The 18,002-nt window shown below is 21.4% G+C and overlaps 2 protein-coding genes across 4 annotated transcripts; one reads left to right on the top strand and one right to left on the bottom strand.

Moving 5' to 3' along the window:
* Positions 1–1,469: 1,469 nt before the first annotated feature.
* LOC129608993 (protein boule) lies at positions 1,470–12,682 on the bottom strand. 3 transcript variants are annotated; one of them, XM_055520811.1, is made up of 8 exons: positions 12,445–12,682; positions 7,061–7,352; positions 6,805–6,958; positions 4,476–4,535; positions 4,287–4,380; positions 4,054–4,139; positions 3,960–3,993; positions 1,470–3,653 (listed from the first exon to the last, which is right to left on the bottom strand). In XM_055520811.1, the coding sequence occupies exons 2-8, from the start codon at positions 7,177–7,179 to the stop codon at positions 3,637–3,639; spliced, it is 564 nt and encodes a 187-aa protein (XP_055376786.1). In that variant the 5' UTR covers positions 7,180–7,352; positions 12,445–12,682; the 3' UTR covers positions 1,470–3,636. The 3 variants fall into 3 exon arrangements, with proteins under 3 accessions (XP_055376786.1, XP_055376788.1, XP_055376789.1); XM_055520813.1 differs by having other exon boundaries at positions 12,457–12,682; XM_055520814.1 differs by having other exon boundaries at positions 1,495–3,653; positions 4,066–4,139.
* Positions 12,683–14,235: 1,553 nt separating this feature from the next.
* Positions 14,236–17,516, top strand: LOC129609065 (RNA-binding protein 45-like). The gene is made up of 11 exons (XM_055520925.1): positions 14,236–14,458; positions 14,532–14,668; positions 15,204–15,276; positions 15,332–15,526; positions 15,588–16,003; positions 16,061–16,139; positions 16,213–16,307; positions 16,369–16,475; positions 16,553–16,723; positions 16,788–16,837; positions 16,975–17,516. The coding sequence occupies exons 1-11, from the start codon at positions 14,388–14,390 to the stop codon at positions 16,982–16,984; spliced, it is 1,404 nt and encodes a 467-aa protein (XP_055376900.1). The 5' UTR covers positions 14,236–14,387; the 3' UTR covers positions 16,985–17,516.
* The last annotated feature ends 486 nt before the right edge of the window (positions 17,517–18,002 follow it).

Here is an 18,002-nt window from a genome sequence, read left to right as displayed (position 1 = left end):
TATTATATTGTTTTATTATATAAAGGAAGATGTTTACTATCTTTTTCTTATATTTTGAAAATTTCCAAAAAAAAAATGTTACCCAATGAACACAAGGAACACGTTTTTAAAAGGTTCTAAGATAACATTGTTGATTTTTGTTTTTTTTTTATAATTAAAATATTTATATGCTCTGTGTAATTATTAAATTTGAGATTTCTTTAACTATAAGATCACAATGATCAACGATATTTAGTGTACATATTAAAAAATTAATTGTACTTTTTGGTTTTTTGAAACTAATCCAAACTTAATTTTATATAATATTGAAAATTTTCTATTTTTTCTATACTAAATAATTCAAAAATTAACGATTTGTAAAGAAAACAGAACAGAAATTCTTACAATATTGACTCATAGATCGCCACAGTGGATACAATTCCATTTCATCTCAATTTAAAAATAAAAAATTGAATAAAAGTGTCATTGAATACTTGGTAAAATTTGGAATTTACACACTTCCAAATTAAAATAAAAAATTTCGTGAGTAACAATATAAATTGACTCCAATAAGAGACAACCTTTTTTTGATATTCAATAATTCTAAAATCAATAATTTAATTTAAAGGTGCCACTTTAATTGATTGCATACTCTAATACACGCTGTTGTAATTTAAAAACTTTAAATATTTTTTTTCAGAATGAAATTAAAATGATTTTAAAAATTAAAATGAATCGACAAACTATGTAATAAAGTAAGTAAATACTGATAAACTAACGAATTAACCAAGATGAGAGTTAACCAATTATATTCAATCGAAAAACTATTACTGATAAAAAATTAAAAATAAATTAATGTAATTCAATTTTTTATCAATAATAATATTAATATAATATTACTGGTTATTAAAATCTAACTAATCTTCTACATTTCGACGCATTTTTGAAATTATAAAGCCGATTTTTATAAAATAATGTAAATGATTTCATTAAATTCTCTAAGTTATTGACTTATGAAATTAATCGAATTTAATTTATGAAATTAAAAACTGATATAAAGGTTGAAAAAATAAAAATTTATGCTAATATTAATAATTTCATTGCATAAAAACCAAAAAGTATAACCATACAATAGTACTGATTTATTCCATTTAATTGAAGATAAACCTTGTTGTAACTAGTGTTTCATTAGATTTGACATTTTTTTTTTTATAACAAAAATACAATTTATTTTTACATTTTTTGTTTTTGTAAATATTTTAATACAGTTCTTTTTTTTTATGTCCGCATTTTGCTAGTAGTATTGCTTTTCAAAATTATTTTTTTTTTAATTTTATTTTTTTTCAACAATATTTTTTTTTCTTGTATTCTACAAACTATTATTTATGTTTATTTTATTTATTTATTATTATTGAATAATTTTCCTATAATGTAATTTTGTTTTTTTTTTTTTTTTTTTTATTATATGTTAATTATATAAATAATATACAGTGTTTTTATTTGTAATATTTTAAACTTAATAGCTAAAAAATTTTTTATTTTTTTTTGTTTGTTTAGCATAATATATATTTAACAAATATATTTATATACATATAAAATGTATATTGAATGATTTTTTTTTACGAAATTTTACATTTATTCTTAATGAATTTTTATACTTTAATTCTTTTATATAATATTGTACGTATACAAATACATAAAATATTGGTTTTACGTTTATTATTTATAATGCAATAGTTGTAATTTATTTATTTGTTTGTTTTTATGATCCAATTTCTAATAATTAGTTGTATATTATAATTTATATAATAATGTAATATATATTATATGAAATATACATAAAAATGTGCATCTCAAAAGAAATGCAATCGTCTATCATCGTAAATAACCATTGTTTTATAAGAAAAAAATTAATTTTGATAACAAAAAAGAAGTTTTTTTTATCATTTTTTTTTTTTGTTTTTCTTCAATAATTTAAAAAATATCATATAAATAAATACAATTTTTGTTCTTTTTTTTTTTTTCAAATTCAACAATATTTTTTTTTTTCTTATTCTCCTTTTTTTCAATATTGTACTACAATAATATATAGCACTTATTATATTTAATTTTTATTTTAAATCTTAAAATACGATTTTTCATTTAAATTCAACTGTACTCTTGAGAAGGAGGGGGATTAGGGTATTACAAATCTTTAATCATTCATTAAATGCGAATTGATATATTTTGAATTTGGATAATTAAAAACAAATTGAGAAAATTTTTTATTAACAATAAAGATTGTTTTAAAATACATAAAGTTTGAAAATAAACATCGTTGTTTTTTAAGTGTAAAATAATTTTTAAGAAAAGTAAAATTTAATCTCAAAATCTTTCTCACATTAACTTTTAAATATTGACTTTTGTTTTGACTAAATTCATTATCTGCATTTGGAATTCTGCATTTAAAATTTTTTTTAATTAGGTACATCTTGAAAAATTTGGATTCTGTTCCAGTCACTTATATATTAAAATTTATTACATATGTATGTATATCGTTCTATACATATAGAAAAAAGGTTAACATTATAAAATTGAACAAAACAAAAAAAATGACATTTCAGTAGTACAGTGTTTTTTTTTTATAATCTTAAAACTTTATAAAGTAGGAAAAAGTTTTATATTCGTATTTTAAGTATATAATAATATTTTTTTAGAAATTACCAATTCAGCATTTTGATAACAAAAAAAATATATAATATTATTGTGATTTCCTTTTTTTGTTTTGTTACTTAATTATAAATTTAGTACATATGTGTATATATATTTATATTTATTATGTATATTTACTATAGTAATAATATGTTACTTCGTTTAATTTAATAATCATTATTTTGAACTAAAATATTGATTTTCTTTTTCTTTTACTAAATTTACTTAATTTTTTTTTTGTTTCAAAATTAGCTAATATTCTTTCTTTAAATTATATTTAGTTTTAATAATATGTTTCTTGTTTTTTTTCAATATTGCTTACTGTCGATTAAAATTTAAGTTTCAATGTAGGTTATGTATTTTTTATATAATTAATTTTACTATTGTTTTGATTTGCATTTGTTTTTTTTTTTATCAGGATAAAATATTATATATAAATATTTATGTATTTATTACAATTTTATGTGTGTTTGTGTTTTTTTTTTTGTTTTAAATTAAGTGTTATTTTTTTTTAATAATTTTTATATATATATTTTGTATGAGAATATGTTTTTTTACTTGTTTTTTTTTAGTATAATATCTAAAAGATTTTGTTTTGTTTTTTTCTTCTTTCTTTTCAATATAAGGTTTGAAATACTTATTATTTTGTTCTTTAATTTTTTTGTGTACCAATTTTTATAATTAATTCTATGCAGTTTTTGTTTTCTTTTTGTTATTTTTAGTCAAATATAAATACTTTATTTATTTTGTGTGTTTAATTATTATTTTTGTTTTTTTTTTTAAATTATCAAATAACAAAAAAAAAATATTTCCAATATCTTTGGTGTAGCCTCAAAGAATTATGCACAACAAATAGGTATTGTTATTATTTTTTTTTTTAATTAATAATCTTGTATTTAATGTCAAAAAATTGTGTTTTTTTTTTCATTGTAAAATATAATATTTAACTATTTAGTCTCCATAAAATTAACATGGATAAATACCTGAAATAGTAAATAAATATATACTTGATACAAAGTGGTACAAAAATTAAATCATAATAATATGATGCATAATAGAGAAAATTATATAAATTAAATACATTAAAAAAGTTTTCATAGAAAAAAAAGAACAAAAAACAAATAAAGAAAGTTTAACAAAATAAAAATAATTAATAATTATAATATTTTTCTTAACTAAAATTTAACATTCAATTTGAAAATTTTCTTATAAACATACTTCAAAAATCAAATAAAAGAAAGCACATTTCTAAATAACAAAATTAGCATTGTACATATTCTCTTAATTACCTTGATAGTTTTGCGGCCAAATGGTGGGTACATTCTAAAAATATAAAAATTAAAATATATTAAAAAATTTTTAAATAAATTATATGTATATTACAATTTGTTTTACCATTGGCACACTATAATATTGATAAAATGGCTGATACGGCATCGATGGTGGATACAACGTTGGCACTCCAGCTGCTATATTTTATAAATTTTGAAACATTAAAAAAAAATTTAGATAAATAAATTATCATATATCTACATATTATTTATTTTATATATATTATTAAGTTCAATGAACGATTTCTGCACTAATAAAATTATCATACAGCAAAACATACTAACCGGGTGGGTACACAGCGGCAAACTGATCAATGGGCATATTACTGATTGGTGCTGGTGGTGTAGGAGCATAATAAACTGCACCAGTTGTTATCGACTAAAATACATAAATATTTTTAGAAAATTTTTAAAATTTATAATTATTTATAACATTTATTAAGTATACAGTTAATACAAAATGTATGTACTCACTTGCTTCTTGATAGCCGGAGCTATGTTCAGTTTTCTATCACGAAGAACTACGCACTCTCCCTGTAAATATATATATAAATAATATATACTATCACTATTACAAATGATTCCACAACAATATTATTGTTGAACAATAAAAAAAATAATGTTAATAATAATTAACTTGGTAAATAGCATGTCGTAAAATTTGTGTGTCTATTTTTTGCCAAATTTATGTATATAATATATATATATATAATATTTAAGGACTTTTTTTTGGAAAGAATAACAAAATAAACAAATATGTATTTTGAATGGCTAATTAAATATGACGCATTTAGAACGTTCTAAAATTTCACTCTGCAAAATTTTGTGCAAAGGAAATAATTCATTAAAGAAAAAAAAAGGAAGAAAAATTAATCAATTAAATAAAATAAAAAGAATAAAACAACAAAAATCTTAACTCTGCTTTAAAAAGTACTTTCATAGCTATTACAATTTTCAAACATATTATATGTAGAAAAAAAATAATGTAGTATTTTATGTAGATAAAAAAAAGTTGCATTAAATTTGTTGAAAAATAAATAAAATGGGATTTTCGATAATTTAGTTCTAACTTAGATCTTAATATAAAGCACATAAATCGGCAAAAATAGCATACTCGATAATGACAGTTGAGCTTAAAGTTCGAAAGAAATTTTTAATTGTTTTTATAATTATTACAAAAATTTTATAAATTAGAAAAAGGCATAATAGAAAAATGTTGGATATTGAAGAATTACTCGCGTATGTTACAAATCGGAAAAATGTAATTCGGCAAATTCAGTTTCTACAGATTTGTAAGTATGTGTGGAAAGACTAAAAGATTCAATTAAGAACTTTCAGTACATGTCTGAATTATCGAAAATCCTTATTTTCTAGTATATTCTAATTAAAATGTATTAAGAACATAGTTAAAAAAGAAATTTTTTCATAATTTAAAAAAAAATAAATTAAAGTGCTGTTAAAAATAAATTTTAAGTTTGTTGTAATATTAAATGTATATAAACTATTCTGTAATCTGAAAATGTCTTTAAAAATTATAAAAACTTTGAATATTAAAATGAAAATAAGTAATAAAAAAAGTATAAAATATTAAATCTATTAAAACAAATTTAAAAATATATATATTTTTTTTGTATGCAAGTATAACAAATATTTTAGACTGTTTTAAAACAATAAAGCATTTTAATAGGCGTTTTTATTTTTTTAATTAATCATATTTGTTTTTTGAAAATTGTAAAAACTATATATATATATATAAATATATATTATATGATATATATATATTTATATAATATATGTAATATATAATTGTGCGTATAACCTCATTTTGTGTTTTGTGTTTATAAATTACTTAGAATGCACAAAAAACTATATACGTAAAATTTACAATATTTAAAAAATTACAAGCTCAAGCAATTATATAATAAACACTTGAAGTAATAATTTTGAAATATACAGTGTGATATATAAATATATATATTTAATGAGGATATACATACATTAAAATTTTGCTATTGTAATCTCTCATTTAAAAAAAAATTAAAAATTAAAATTAGAAATTTTTAAAATTTTCATCTTTTTTTTGTGTCTTAAGTCTACATACATAGTTTCGAATTCCGAATAAAAAATTTAAGCTAATTTTTTAATTTTTCTAAAACAAACAAAATTCTCAATTTGAATCCAAATTTCATAAATTAAATTTTACTGAAATTATATAAATGAAAATAATATTGCAAATTTATTAAAAACCGAAATTAAATAATTTTGCAAAAAAAAAAAAAATAATTATAATTTTGCAATTAATTTTAAAATTTAGGTCACAATAAGAAATTTTCAATTAAATTTGTACACAAAAATTTTATAAATAAATATTAAATTAAAAAAATATTCAAAATTACATTAGCAAAATTTTTTTTTATTTATTTTATATAAATATTTACAAGGACTATAGAGCAGAATTAAAACAAAATATCTTAAAAAATAATAACATAACTCTATATGAACAAAACGATTACAGAATTGGCTTAAATAACAAAAAGTAAACGTAAAAAACAAAGACTCCTGTAAAATTTTCTCTTACATTTCTTATTATTATCAAGTTCCCTATATAAGACAAAAATTTATTAATTAATCATTTTTATAAGACTTTAAGTTTCTTTTTGTTTTTTTTTTTTTAATAGAGATTTTAGAGGTAACAATAATTATTTACTTAAGATATATATAGATATTTTGAATTTATATTGTGTATACACACAATATGGAATCAAAAAATGAGCAAAAGGAAAAAAAGAAATTGATAACTTACATCGCTTTGTAATCGTTGAGCTTCTTGTTCAGTTTCAAATGTTACAAATCCGTAACCTTTACTAACACCAGCCCTATCGACAATTATTTTTGTCGACTTAACATTTCCATATGCAGAAAATACTCGACATAATTCAGATTCTGTAGTATCTCCACTTAAAAATACAAATACGAATATTATAATTAGTATAAAAAATTAAAAGTATATTGTAATAATAATTAATTAATTTTTTTTAGTAATGTATTTTATTAATTACCTTATTCCACCCACAAATATTCTATTCGGAATCAATGTCCCATACTTGGGTGCAGATAGTGGTGGCTCAATTTGCGGCGTTGCAGCTGGCAACGCATTTGGTATAGCCATTTTATTCATTGGGAAAGCCGTTTTGAATGTTTTTTTTATAACTCCGCGCAAAATTGAAATATACAAGGTTTCTTGTTTTCTATTTTTGTTTGTTTGCCAAATTTTTTTTTACTCTTCCTTTTTTGTTTTAGGGTAGTCTTCTTTTGTGTTCAACACAATTTTCCTGTCTTTACAGTCTTTTTCTGAAAATATAAAAAGAATTTTTGTTTTTCATCATTAATTTAAATAATATACAATTGTTATTATATTACATCTTAATATTGAAGAAACAAAAATTTTAGTTAAAAATTAATTAAATGCAACAAGGAAAACTGAAAAAAAAACAATTAAAATGATTGGAACAAAATTGAATTTTTTTATTAATAAAAAAATCATTTCAATTGAATTTTAATCGAATAGGAAATATGTATATAATGAGTTTGACATTAATTTTATTGAGCTACTACGAATGAAAATAAAAGAATTTTTTTTTTAAAATAAAAATTTCTTTTGTTTTTTATTTTCCTTATTGACCGTATTACCATATTATTTCCTCAAATGTACATTTGGTTAAGAACTATAAGTTCTTAAATGATTAAGCATAACTTTTATCATTTTGTATGGTAGCTAATTTACTACATTTAAATTTAGAGAAATCTTAGGCACAAATATTTCTAGAAATATTACAAATTAAATTCATGAAAAAAGTCATTTCATAACTAAAATTATTTATGATTACAAATTATGAAATTATTTATTGAGTCCGATAAGAAGAAATGCTATGGTGTAGTCATCAGAATTCATTCGAAAAATGCAACATATTGAATGCAATTCCAAACTCTTACCATTAAAAAAAATCTTTTATAATATTAACTTAAAAATCTATTACAATATATTTAATATATTTACAATCAAAAAATTTTAAAATACATTTGAATTCATTACAAAAACTTGTGTAACAATTGAATTTTAGTAAGAAAGGTCACAGAAGAAACATTTATGGGCATACAAAAACTTATAACAAAAAAAAATATTGGCGTAGGTGTCGAATATTTAAGTTTTTAAGTAAAAAAAACAAGTGTTATGAAAATATTTTTACAAATATAGATATTCTATTATTTATTAAACTTTTTTCTGATTAATAAACTAAAACAACACTAAATACATTTTTAAAATAATTATTGGGTATTTTTGCAAATGCAGTTTGCATTTCTAACTTAGAACATAATTTAACTTTTGCAGCACAAAAAAACTACTAGAATAACTTCAATGTTGCTACTTGTAGTAAAGAAAATTTTGTGCTCTCGTTGAAGTTCTGCCATAATCATATGTTTCTATTCAATTAAATTTTTCATTTTCTATGATCTATAGCATTTAAAACGTATATACATATACATATGTATATATTAAATAAATAAGAACTTAAAAACGAAACTATAAAAGTTACTTTAATAATTTTTCTAAATCTTCCCACATTTTATTTTTTTGGAGCAGTAAAATTAAAACTACGTATTTTATAATTGGTAAATATCGTAAAACTTAGTTTGTAGTTTAAAAAACGATACTATCAAAACACTGATGCATTTTCAAAAACACATTTTTAAATCATCTAGTGCCTACTTATAAAATTATCAAATTTTTTTAATAGCACCACAAATAAAATTTATTTTTTACTAATTAATTATGCTTGTTAATATTTTCCAAATATTAAACTAATTTTTTTGGTTTCATTCCACATTATAATTTTATTTTACATTCAATAATTTGAAGAATAAGTATATGTACATATATATGTATAGAAAAACTTAGTATTCTTTGTAATACAAGAGTATTATTATGCACATTATGTATACGTTTCTCATATTGTAATTTGTAACATATGTATATTAAATTTAGAATTTAAAATCAAAAATTATATTTAATTTATATATCACATGTTTTTTAAAAATCTAATATAAATAAATGAAAATTTGTATAATTATATTCAAATAATTAGTAAAGAATGCAAAATATGCACATAATTAATTTTCAAAACAAAAAAATCAAAAGTACAACAAGACAAAAAAAAGTAAAACTTCAGTTTTTTTCTTTTAGTTGTAATTTTTTTTTTCACTACATTATTAAAAAAAAATTTTTTTTCTTGTAAAAGCTATTAAATTAAGAGATAACAAATTATTTGAAGCATACATTTCAAATAATGATTAAAAATTAATTCAATTGAAAATTAATGTAATTTTATAATTTATAAAAAAAAATAATTATATAATATATTTTAAAGGTTACAATAATATTGGTTACAAATGTTGCAAAACAGTGCGTAATAGGTAATAGGGGAACAGACACATCACCTATTTGTTAGGGCCAATTAAAATGGATGAGAATTAAACAGAGACTAAATTTTAAATAAGTTTATTTTTGTCTACAAATTGAAAAATTGAATCACTTCCGGAATGATTGCGGAGTGATTGGCGATAAGAATGAATATAAAATGTTAATTCAAGACACTTAACATTATAGTGACAACAAGAAAGGCCATATTTTACTAATTAAAATATAAATATGCATTTCAAGATGAAAATTTTTGAAAATCTTTTAGAAATCACTTAATGAAAATTATGATTATTTTTGATTAATTTTTCTTTAATAACTTTATTATTACGTAAACAATTAATAATATTTCCTAGTACTAATAAAACAAAATAAAGAAAAGAACCAAATCATCAAGAAAAAAAAAATTTTTATTACATAAGTAGATTTCAAGTTCGCAAAATTTCCAAGAGAAAATCAAAACTTTCTTTTGTTAACAAAAATAAATAAATAAAAAATTAACCATATTTTTTCCCTTGAAATGAGCACCATTGCAAAACAAAATGAAAAATAAAAAAAAAATAAAATTAAGAAAAAAAAAACAGGATAACACAAAAAAAAAACAAAAGGCCACCTGCTTTGTTAATAATCTACTCTAATAATTATTATGAATTGTTGAAAAAGAACGAATAGATAAATAGGTAGGTAAGTAGCTACTTATTGCATAATTTTTTTTTTTTTCAAATATCACAAATATTCTTATTTGTTATTGCTAATAATTTGACCAAATATACAAAAATAAAAAAAAATAACAATTTTTTATTTTAAAAAATATTTCAACACATACATTTTTGGATGCAATATACCTAACTATTACATAGGCTAGAGAGTTAGGTATAGATAGTTACCTATATTTAATGAATAATCAAAACAATAAAAAAAAAAAGATACTATCAAAAACCCATGCTTGATTTTCTTCTCTTTTTTTTTTCTCCTATTCTTCTCTATTCTTCTGTCAATATAATAATCAATCATAGTTATTTTACGTTGAAATTAGGTTTCTTAAAGAAGAAAAAAAAAAAATTAAAGTATGTATATAAATAGGTATACATAAATAAGTAAAATATGCTAGATATCTATGTATATAAATGTAATGTATAGATAGGTGCCTACATATTTATATATTTAACATATTTACATTATTAACATGTAGGTGTATGTAATAAAATATATATACATATATTGAATATGATATTTAAGAGCAAAAACAAAGAAATAAGGGAAAAAAAATTTAAATATGTATGTATGTACATATGTACATAAAAAAATAAGAAAAACTTTAACGATTTTTCACTTATATTTAGGTGGGTAGATAGGTACCTAACTACCCTATACCTATATGAACAAAATATCCTTTTTACTTTTTCATACCTAGTCAGTAATTTTAGTTATAGTTAGTTAACTGAAAGAAGTTATGGTGGTAATTTAATCACCCTAGCGCCACCTAGCCCTACCAACATTTATATGTATGTAAATTATTTATTATTCATTACCTACATATGTATGTAAATGCAAATATATGACAGTAAAATAGGTATATTTTATTAAAAAAAAGTTGAGATTTTTCCTTGTTCTTTACTCAATGTAAATAAAAAAAAATAAATACAAAATGTAGACATAAAATAATATTTTTAATAGAAACACTTTACACAATGTAATATGTGTGTACAAGTAACTATACAAATTTATATATATACATTATACATATATATGGCTATATACTTTCATTTTTAGTATGAAAATATTATACAATTTTTTCTATTTTTATTTTTTTTTTTTATTGTTATATACAATTTATGTCAATTAGGGAAGTATAATTAATAGAACAATTTTATATACTTATTATATTGGATATGTACCTATTACCTACCAACCTGCATATTATATTTTCTTAAAAAAAAAAAAAAAAACAATAACGAATTGTAAATTTTTTAAGGACATTGAAAAATATTTTAACAGAACATGTATTATATGTACATACATATATATGCACATAAACTACCAAAAAATTTTTTACATACATACATATATACCTAGGTATACCAACTATTTTATTCATAAAATCAATAACTCTTAAAAAAAAAAAAAAATATAGCTACTTTTAAATTAATTTTTAATACTTATTTTTGTTTATTTAATATTGAAATTAAAATTAATAAAATTTTATAGATTTATTATAAATAAAATTGTAAATTTATATGTGTATGTAAATAATATGTACATAATGTAGATATTTTACATAGGGTAAGTAGGTACCTAAATATTTTATATATAAAATTTGACTGGAGTAAGGTACCTTCTAACTACATTATGTATGTACTTAAATTGTGTTTAAAATATTATCGATAATAAAATTTTTTCTCTATTTAAAATTTTCTTATTACAAATCATCAAAATTTCATTTAAGAATTTTACTTTAGAAAAAAATTTTTTATTTATTAAAATTTGTAAAGACAAGACACCTGAATGATTGCATCGACGACTACAACGGCTACGACGACAACGACGACAACGACGACGACGATGCCAATCAATGACATACTAACCCACTTTTAAAATATTAAAGAAATTTTTTTTTTTTTTTGTTTCTTATTTTCGTAAAGTTTAAAAACCATATGAACAAACATTTTAAGTTTTTTATTGGTATATAGGAAATAATATGGTGAAAAGTTTAGAAAATATTTTATTATTTTATAAGAAAAAAATTTTTTTTTTAATTTTTATGTAATTTGAATTCTATTATACATTTTTTATATTATAATAAAAGTTGAGACAAAAAAAAAAAAATTTATGCCAGCTTTTTTTTTTTTATGGGGAACTCGGACTACAAAAATTTGGAGAGCTTTCCATCTAATAAATTTTCAAGTATACATTCGATTTTTTTTTCTTTTCTTTATAAAAAAAAAAAAAAAGAAAATTTTCACTCACCGTTTTTCTTACTTTTTATTGTTTTAAAAATTAGTCAATCAATTCCAATACAATTTATAATAAATTATTTATTTATTACACAATGAAACTTATTAACAATTATTTTATTTTAATTTGTTTTTAAAAATATTTTTTAACAATTTTTTTTTTTGTAAATTTTTTTTATATTGCTTTTCTTTTAAAAGAAAAATTATTTTCTTCGCCCTTCCAATTTCCAAATCCACAGAAAATTCTGAGCTGCCAAAATCTCTACATTAAAAAAAACAAGTAAAAAAAAAAACAAAATAATTTTTGAAGTTAAAAGTCTCCCAAAATGAATGAGATTGATATATAAATTAATATTAAAACTCTATTTATCTCAGTTATACATACGTCATTTTCTATATAAAATGAAACTTGGGAATTGAAATGAATTTAATATAACTTCAGTATTCAATTTTAATAAATGACTACATTATACCAATTTTATGTACAGAGAAATATGCCGTAATTTGTATAAGAAAATAGGTTCATACTGAAAATATCAAATATAATTCCTAATTTTGTTGAAAAAAACTATTACAAATTTGAATTAGGGAAAAGAAAATCATTTAAACAAGTGAATTATATGTTAAATAATTAATGAAAAATTTCTAAGGGTTAAAGTTAATTGTGAATTTAATTGTAAATTTTTGTTGATAAACTCTTATACAATTTTCTAAGTTGCTTTTAAGTTGTAAAATTTTACTTTTCATTTTAAACATGAAAACTGAAATTTCCAATACAGCCTTTACTTTGAAAATATCTATTTTAATCTTCTTAACATTTAATTTATATTTGTTTTTTTACCACTTTTCTGGATTATTGAATATTAATCATCTTTTATCTAATTTCATTTATAAATTTAGAAATAATAATAATATTTATTTTGCTGCATAAATGAAATATATTTAAATAATATATAAATGTTAAAAATATATTTTTATTTTTTATTTTACCCAAATAGTTGAAAATGGATTTATACCATAATGGTTATATTTAAAAGTTATATATATTGTAGAAAATTTGTAATACATTGTTGAATTTCAACATCTTTCTATAGATATTTTAAAAATATATCAATCTAAATATACAATTTTTCAATGTATATAATATTATAGTATTTGATTTTAGCGCTAGTGAATCCATTTTCGAATCAATAAAGTAAAATAAATTTGACATACACAAAATTTATTGAATATTTTAAATTGAAGATAAAAATATTTAAATTACTTAGTCTGTTAAATAAGTCTGGTTTCAATAAATTGTATAAATTGTATTAATAACCATCATAACCTGTGTTTTTATCACTGTCATTTTTACATTGCAATACGAATTTCACTTTTATATTTTATACAATACTAATGGTATTGCATTTGAAAATTCAACTCAGGTAAATGAAGGTTTTCAGTTTTACCCAGACAACTTATTACGGCAGCTTTCAGATTAGTATAATATCAAAAATATTTTATACCCTTCAAAAACAAAGTTAATTTTTATCTCTTAAACGTGTGTTCTTTCTTATCATTTTGACATACGATTCATTCCCTTTGTCTAAAAGTTGTTTGGTTAAGGCCAATGAAACGTATGTCAACCGTGAAAAATGTTTATCAACAATGTTTAATTCATATATAAAAATTAAAATTATGCTAACAGCATTGTTTGTACTTTATTGGTTGAAACATTTGAAACATGGCAAGCGGAATATTTTGAGAAAGAAATAAAAAGAAACATTGGAAATAGAAAATAATTAAATTAGGTGACTACATATTTTTTACCTTGTGGGACAGGGCAATTTTTAAAGAAATCTAGTTTTAAAATTACAAAAAAAACAGCCTTTTTTTATTCGAATTAATATAGTTTAAGAGAATAGTTTTGGGTTTCTTATTTTGAAAAATAAAATATACGATCGTCATCAAATTTCAATGAGGGATATAATGCCGAAAAATGATGATGATCCTCCAATGTCGCGTCTTTTTGTACTCTGTAGTAAAACGTAAGTAAAATTTATAAGCAGTGAAACAGAAAAATAAATTTTACTCACATTATATTAAATAAAAAATTTATAGCACTACTGAAGAATCAATTCGGAACAATTTTTCTGAATATGGCACAATTGAAGACATCTGGATTGTGAAAAATAAACAATCAGGAGAAAATAAGGGAGTTGCTTATGTCAAATTTTCAAAGACAAGCGAAGCCGCTGGTGAGTACAATAATTTATAACTAATTAGGTACCTATGCATGTATGTATTACATACATATATGATTTTAAAAGCTCCATCATAAATTTTTATCTTAGATAAAAGTTACAATAAAGTGTTCAATTTTAAATAGGTACGAACCTCTTACAAGCAAAATGAAATATTTTAAGTACTTCTTCCATTTGTGGAAAAAAGAAATAGAACGCGTAGCTTTTTTATAGTACAGTCAATTGAAGGTCGCATTTAATTATATATTTTATTGATTCAATATTTGCTTTTTTATATCAAATATTTAACTCCATCCCATTTGTTCAAAAGTATTTATTTAATAAAAGGAAATTTCAGTACACTACATATAAATTTTTTAAAACTATTTTGCAAAAATGTTTTTCATCTACAATAAGATTTTAAAAAACATATCTAATTGAAAGCTATTTGAATAGAAGGCAGTCAATATATTGTTTTCACTCAATAAAATATTAGAATAAAGTACATTTTAAACGAAAACTTATATAAATTACAATTTTTTGCGTTCAGCTGCCCAAGATGAGTTAAATGGAAAAACAATTGATAATGAAGAACGTCCAATAAAAGTATTAGTAGCGTCAAAGTAACTAAACTCAATTAAAAATTTAAAGAGATTTTAATAAAAAAATTGATTTCAGTCGAGAGTCAGGTTCAGGAAGATCAGAAAATGAAGAAGAGAGATACTTGCGTTTGTTTATTGTAGTAAACAAATCAATGACAAAAGAAGAGATACAAAGTGAGTTTGAAGAATATGGTGATATAGAATTCGTTACCGTTGTTAAAGATAAAGTAACAAGAGAATCGAAGGGTTTTGCATACGTAAAATATAAAAAGTATATTAAATGCATTATGTATATTTAATATTATTTAAAAAAATTTATTTAAATTTTTTAGTTTTATTGGAGCTGCAAAAGCTTATGAAAATTGTCCCCAAAAGTATAAGGCAGTTTTTGCTACACCCAGATCAAATGATTCATATGAAGATCGCAGAGCACGACCGCTTAAAAGACCTGGAAGAGGAATGGATGATTATTATGACGGAGGTTACTCCCGTGATTCTTCAAGAGGAGGTCGTAATAGCGGTGGTGGTGGGAGCGGCGGAATAAATTCGGGATTTGGACATTTTGGTTTAAATAACAATAGTAGTGGGGGTTTAATAAGTGATATTTCAAGCTTTGTTAGAATGAAACATGATAATTCTTCACCTACCACTTTAGAGGTAATCTGTAGTAGTGCAGTTACTCAAGATCAACTTTGGCGTTTGTTTGATGTTGTTCCAGGACTAGACTACTGTCATATTACAAGAGAGTGTAAGTTTTTAATGTATTTTAAAAATTACTTCGAAATAACAGTTTGTATTTTAATAGTACTGCAATTTACTGGAGGTCCAAGAAACCAAAACGCAACTGTAGTTTACACCAATCAAGATGCTGCAATATATGCAAAGTATTTTTAAAATAAAAATTCTCTTAATTGTCGCAAGTCTAATAAGTAATAATTATTATAAAACTCTTTTTAGAGAAAAACTACATGGTTTGGAATATCCTCCAGGAGAAAGATTAATTGTAAGGCTATCTTCCATTGATCCTTGCGAAGACATGCAATTTGTGAACCGTACGATAAAAAAACACTATGTTCTAAAAAAATAGTTTAAATAATGAATTTATTTTTATAGATCAATTGTCCAAAGATTCATTTTGCAGTGTTCCTTTGCCATCAGCTAAACCTACCCTTGGAGCGGATGCAAAATGTGTCGCACGTTGTTTCATTGTACTTTCTTCGGTAAATTTTTCTTACAGTAATTACTTCCAGATAAATTTGTAATTAAAAAAAAAAATCCTTTAATTTTTGGTAAAAAGAATGTTCCCATTATGATTTTAAAAAATGTATTCTGTACATTTGGCAACCTAATTGATGTTTATCTGTTGCCTAATAAAAATTGTGGGTATGTCAAATACGCTTCTGAAGAAAGTGCTGAAATGGCTATACAAACTTTAAATGGGGCAGAAATTTATGGTGTTCGCATTAAAGTAAATTCAAGAAATTGGAGAACACAGTTAGTTCCCTTATCTAATTTAATTTTTTTTTTTGTAGGTGATGACTGCTGAAGAACCAAGAGAAGGAAAGCGGATTAAAAGTGACAAGTAAGTAAAATAATTTAGTAAATCTCAAATGGTGTAAGTATTAAAAACGAATTAAAACGCTTTATCGCTAAAAATTTTTATTCATAAAATAATTTAAATAGACAATTAAATTTTAATTTGGGTTATTATTTTCACAGAAACTTTTAAACAGAAAAGATTATATGTATTACTATTGTATTATCTATGACGGGAACTTTGACTTCAACAACCGAAAAAAAAAACTGATACCAACTAAATAATGAAAGAAATTAAGTAAAATTAAAGGACTTTAATGGTACGGACAGGACCTTATGAACTTATATAATGAACGTTTTTAGAACAAAATAACAAAAAATTCAATCAATGAACAGAGATTTAAAAATAAAAAATAACCAGAAATACCTTACTTAAAAATAAATATTTTTGAGCAGTTTATTTTAACCGCTGGATGTTCTATCAGAAAAGACGGACAAACAAAAAATAGCATTTTACAAATAAAACCGAACTGATTCTAATACCCGTATTCAGACGGTATATGAAATTAAAAAAAAAAAAAAAACAGAAAAAGGAAGAAAATTATTAGCATTTTTTTTTGTCTGACACATATTTCACCTTTTTATTAAATAATATAAATGGCCCTTATTGTACCTTTTATTACAATAAAAACTCTTCAAATTTTAAAATAAACTTTTTTGATTGAAAAAAATTTGTCTTTTATTTTACATTTTAAGAACACGTACCTATGTAATTTAAGTAAAACAATAAAAAGTTGCTGTGGAATTTTTATTCCCTTGCAAATTTACAAAATACACTTTATTTAAATATTTGTATTTTCTACCCCGAATGTAATAATCACTAAGAAAATACATAAATATATTTATATAAAAAAAAAGGGGCAAGAATATAATAGCGAATGGAATTTTCGATAATTCAGTTAATCAGTTCTATCTTGGGTCTTAATATAAAAGCACGCTCTATAAATCTAAAATGCAAAATCTACGGAAATTAACATTTAAAAATCTAAAAGATATTTTCAAATTTTTTAATAGCTAAATTCTGAAAAAATATTAATTCCGAATTAGAGAAGCATAATAGCGCAATACTGGATATTTGAGAATTGCTTGAGTATGTTACAAATCTGCAAGTAAAATATTTAATATACCCATATGTATGTATGTTAACTGAA

This window comes from Condylostylus longicornis, unplaced genomic scaffold (genome assembly GCF_029603195.1).
Source record: "Condylostylus longicornis isolate FDR11 unplaced genomic scaffold, ASM2960319v2 ptg000038l, whole genome shotgun sequence".
In the NCBI taxonomy this organism is placed as follows: Eukaryota; Metazoa; Arthropoda; class Insecta; order Diptera; family Dolichopodidae; genus Condylostylus; species Condylostylus longicornis.
Note: the sequence above shows the minus strand (reverse complement) of the source record. Positions and strands in the feature narration are given on the sequence as shown.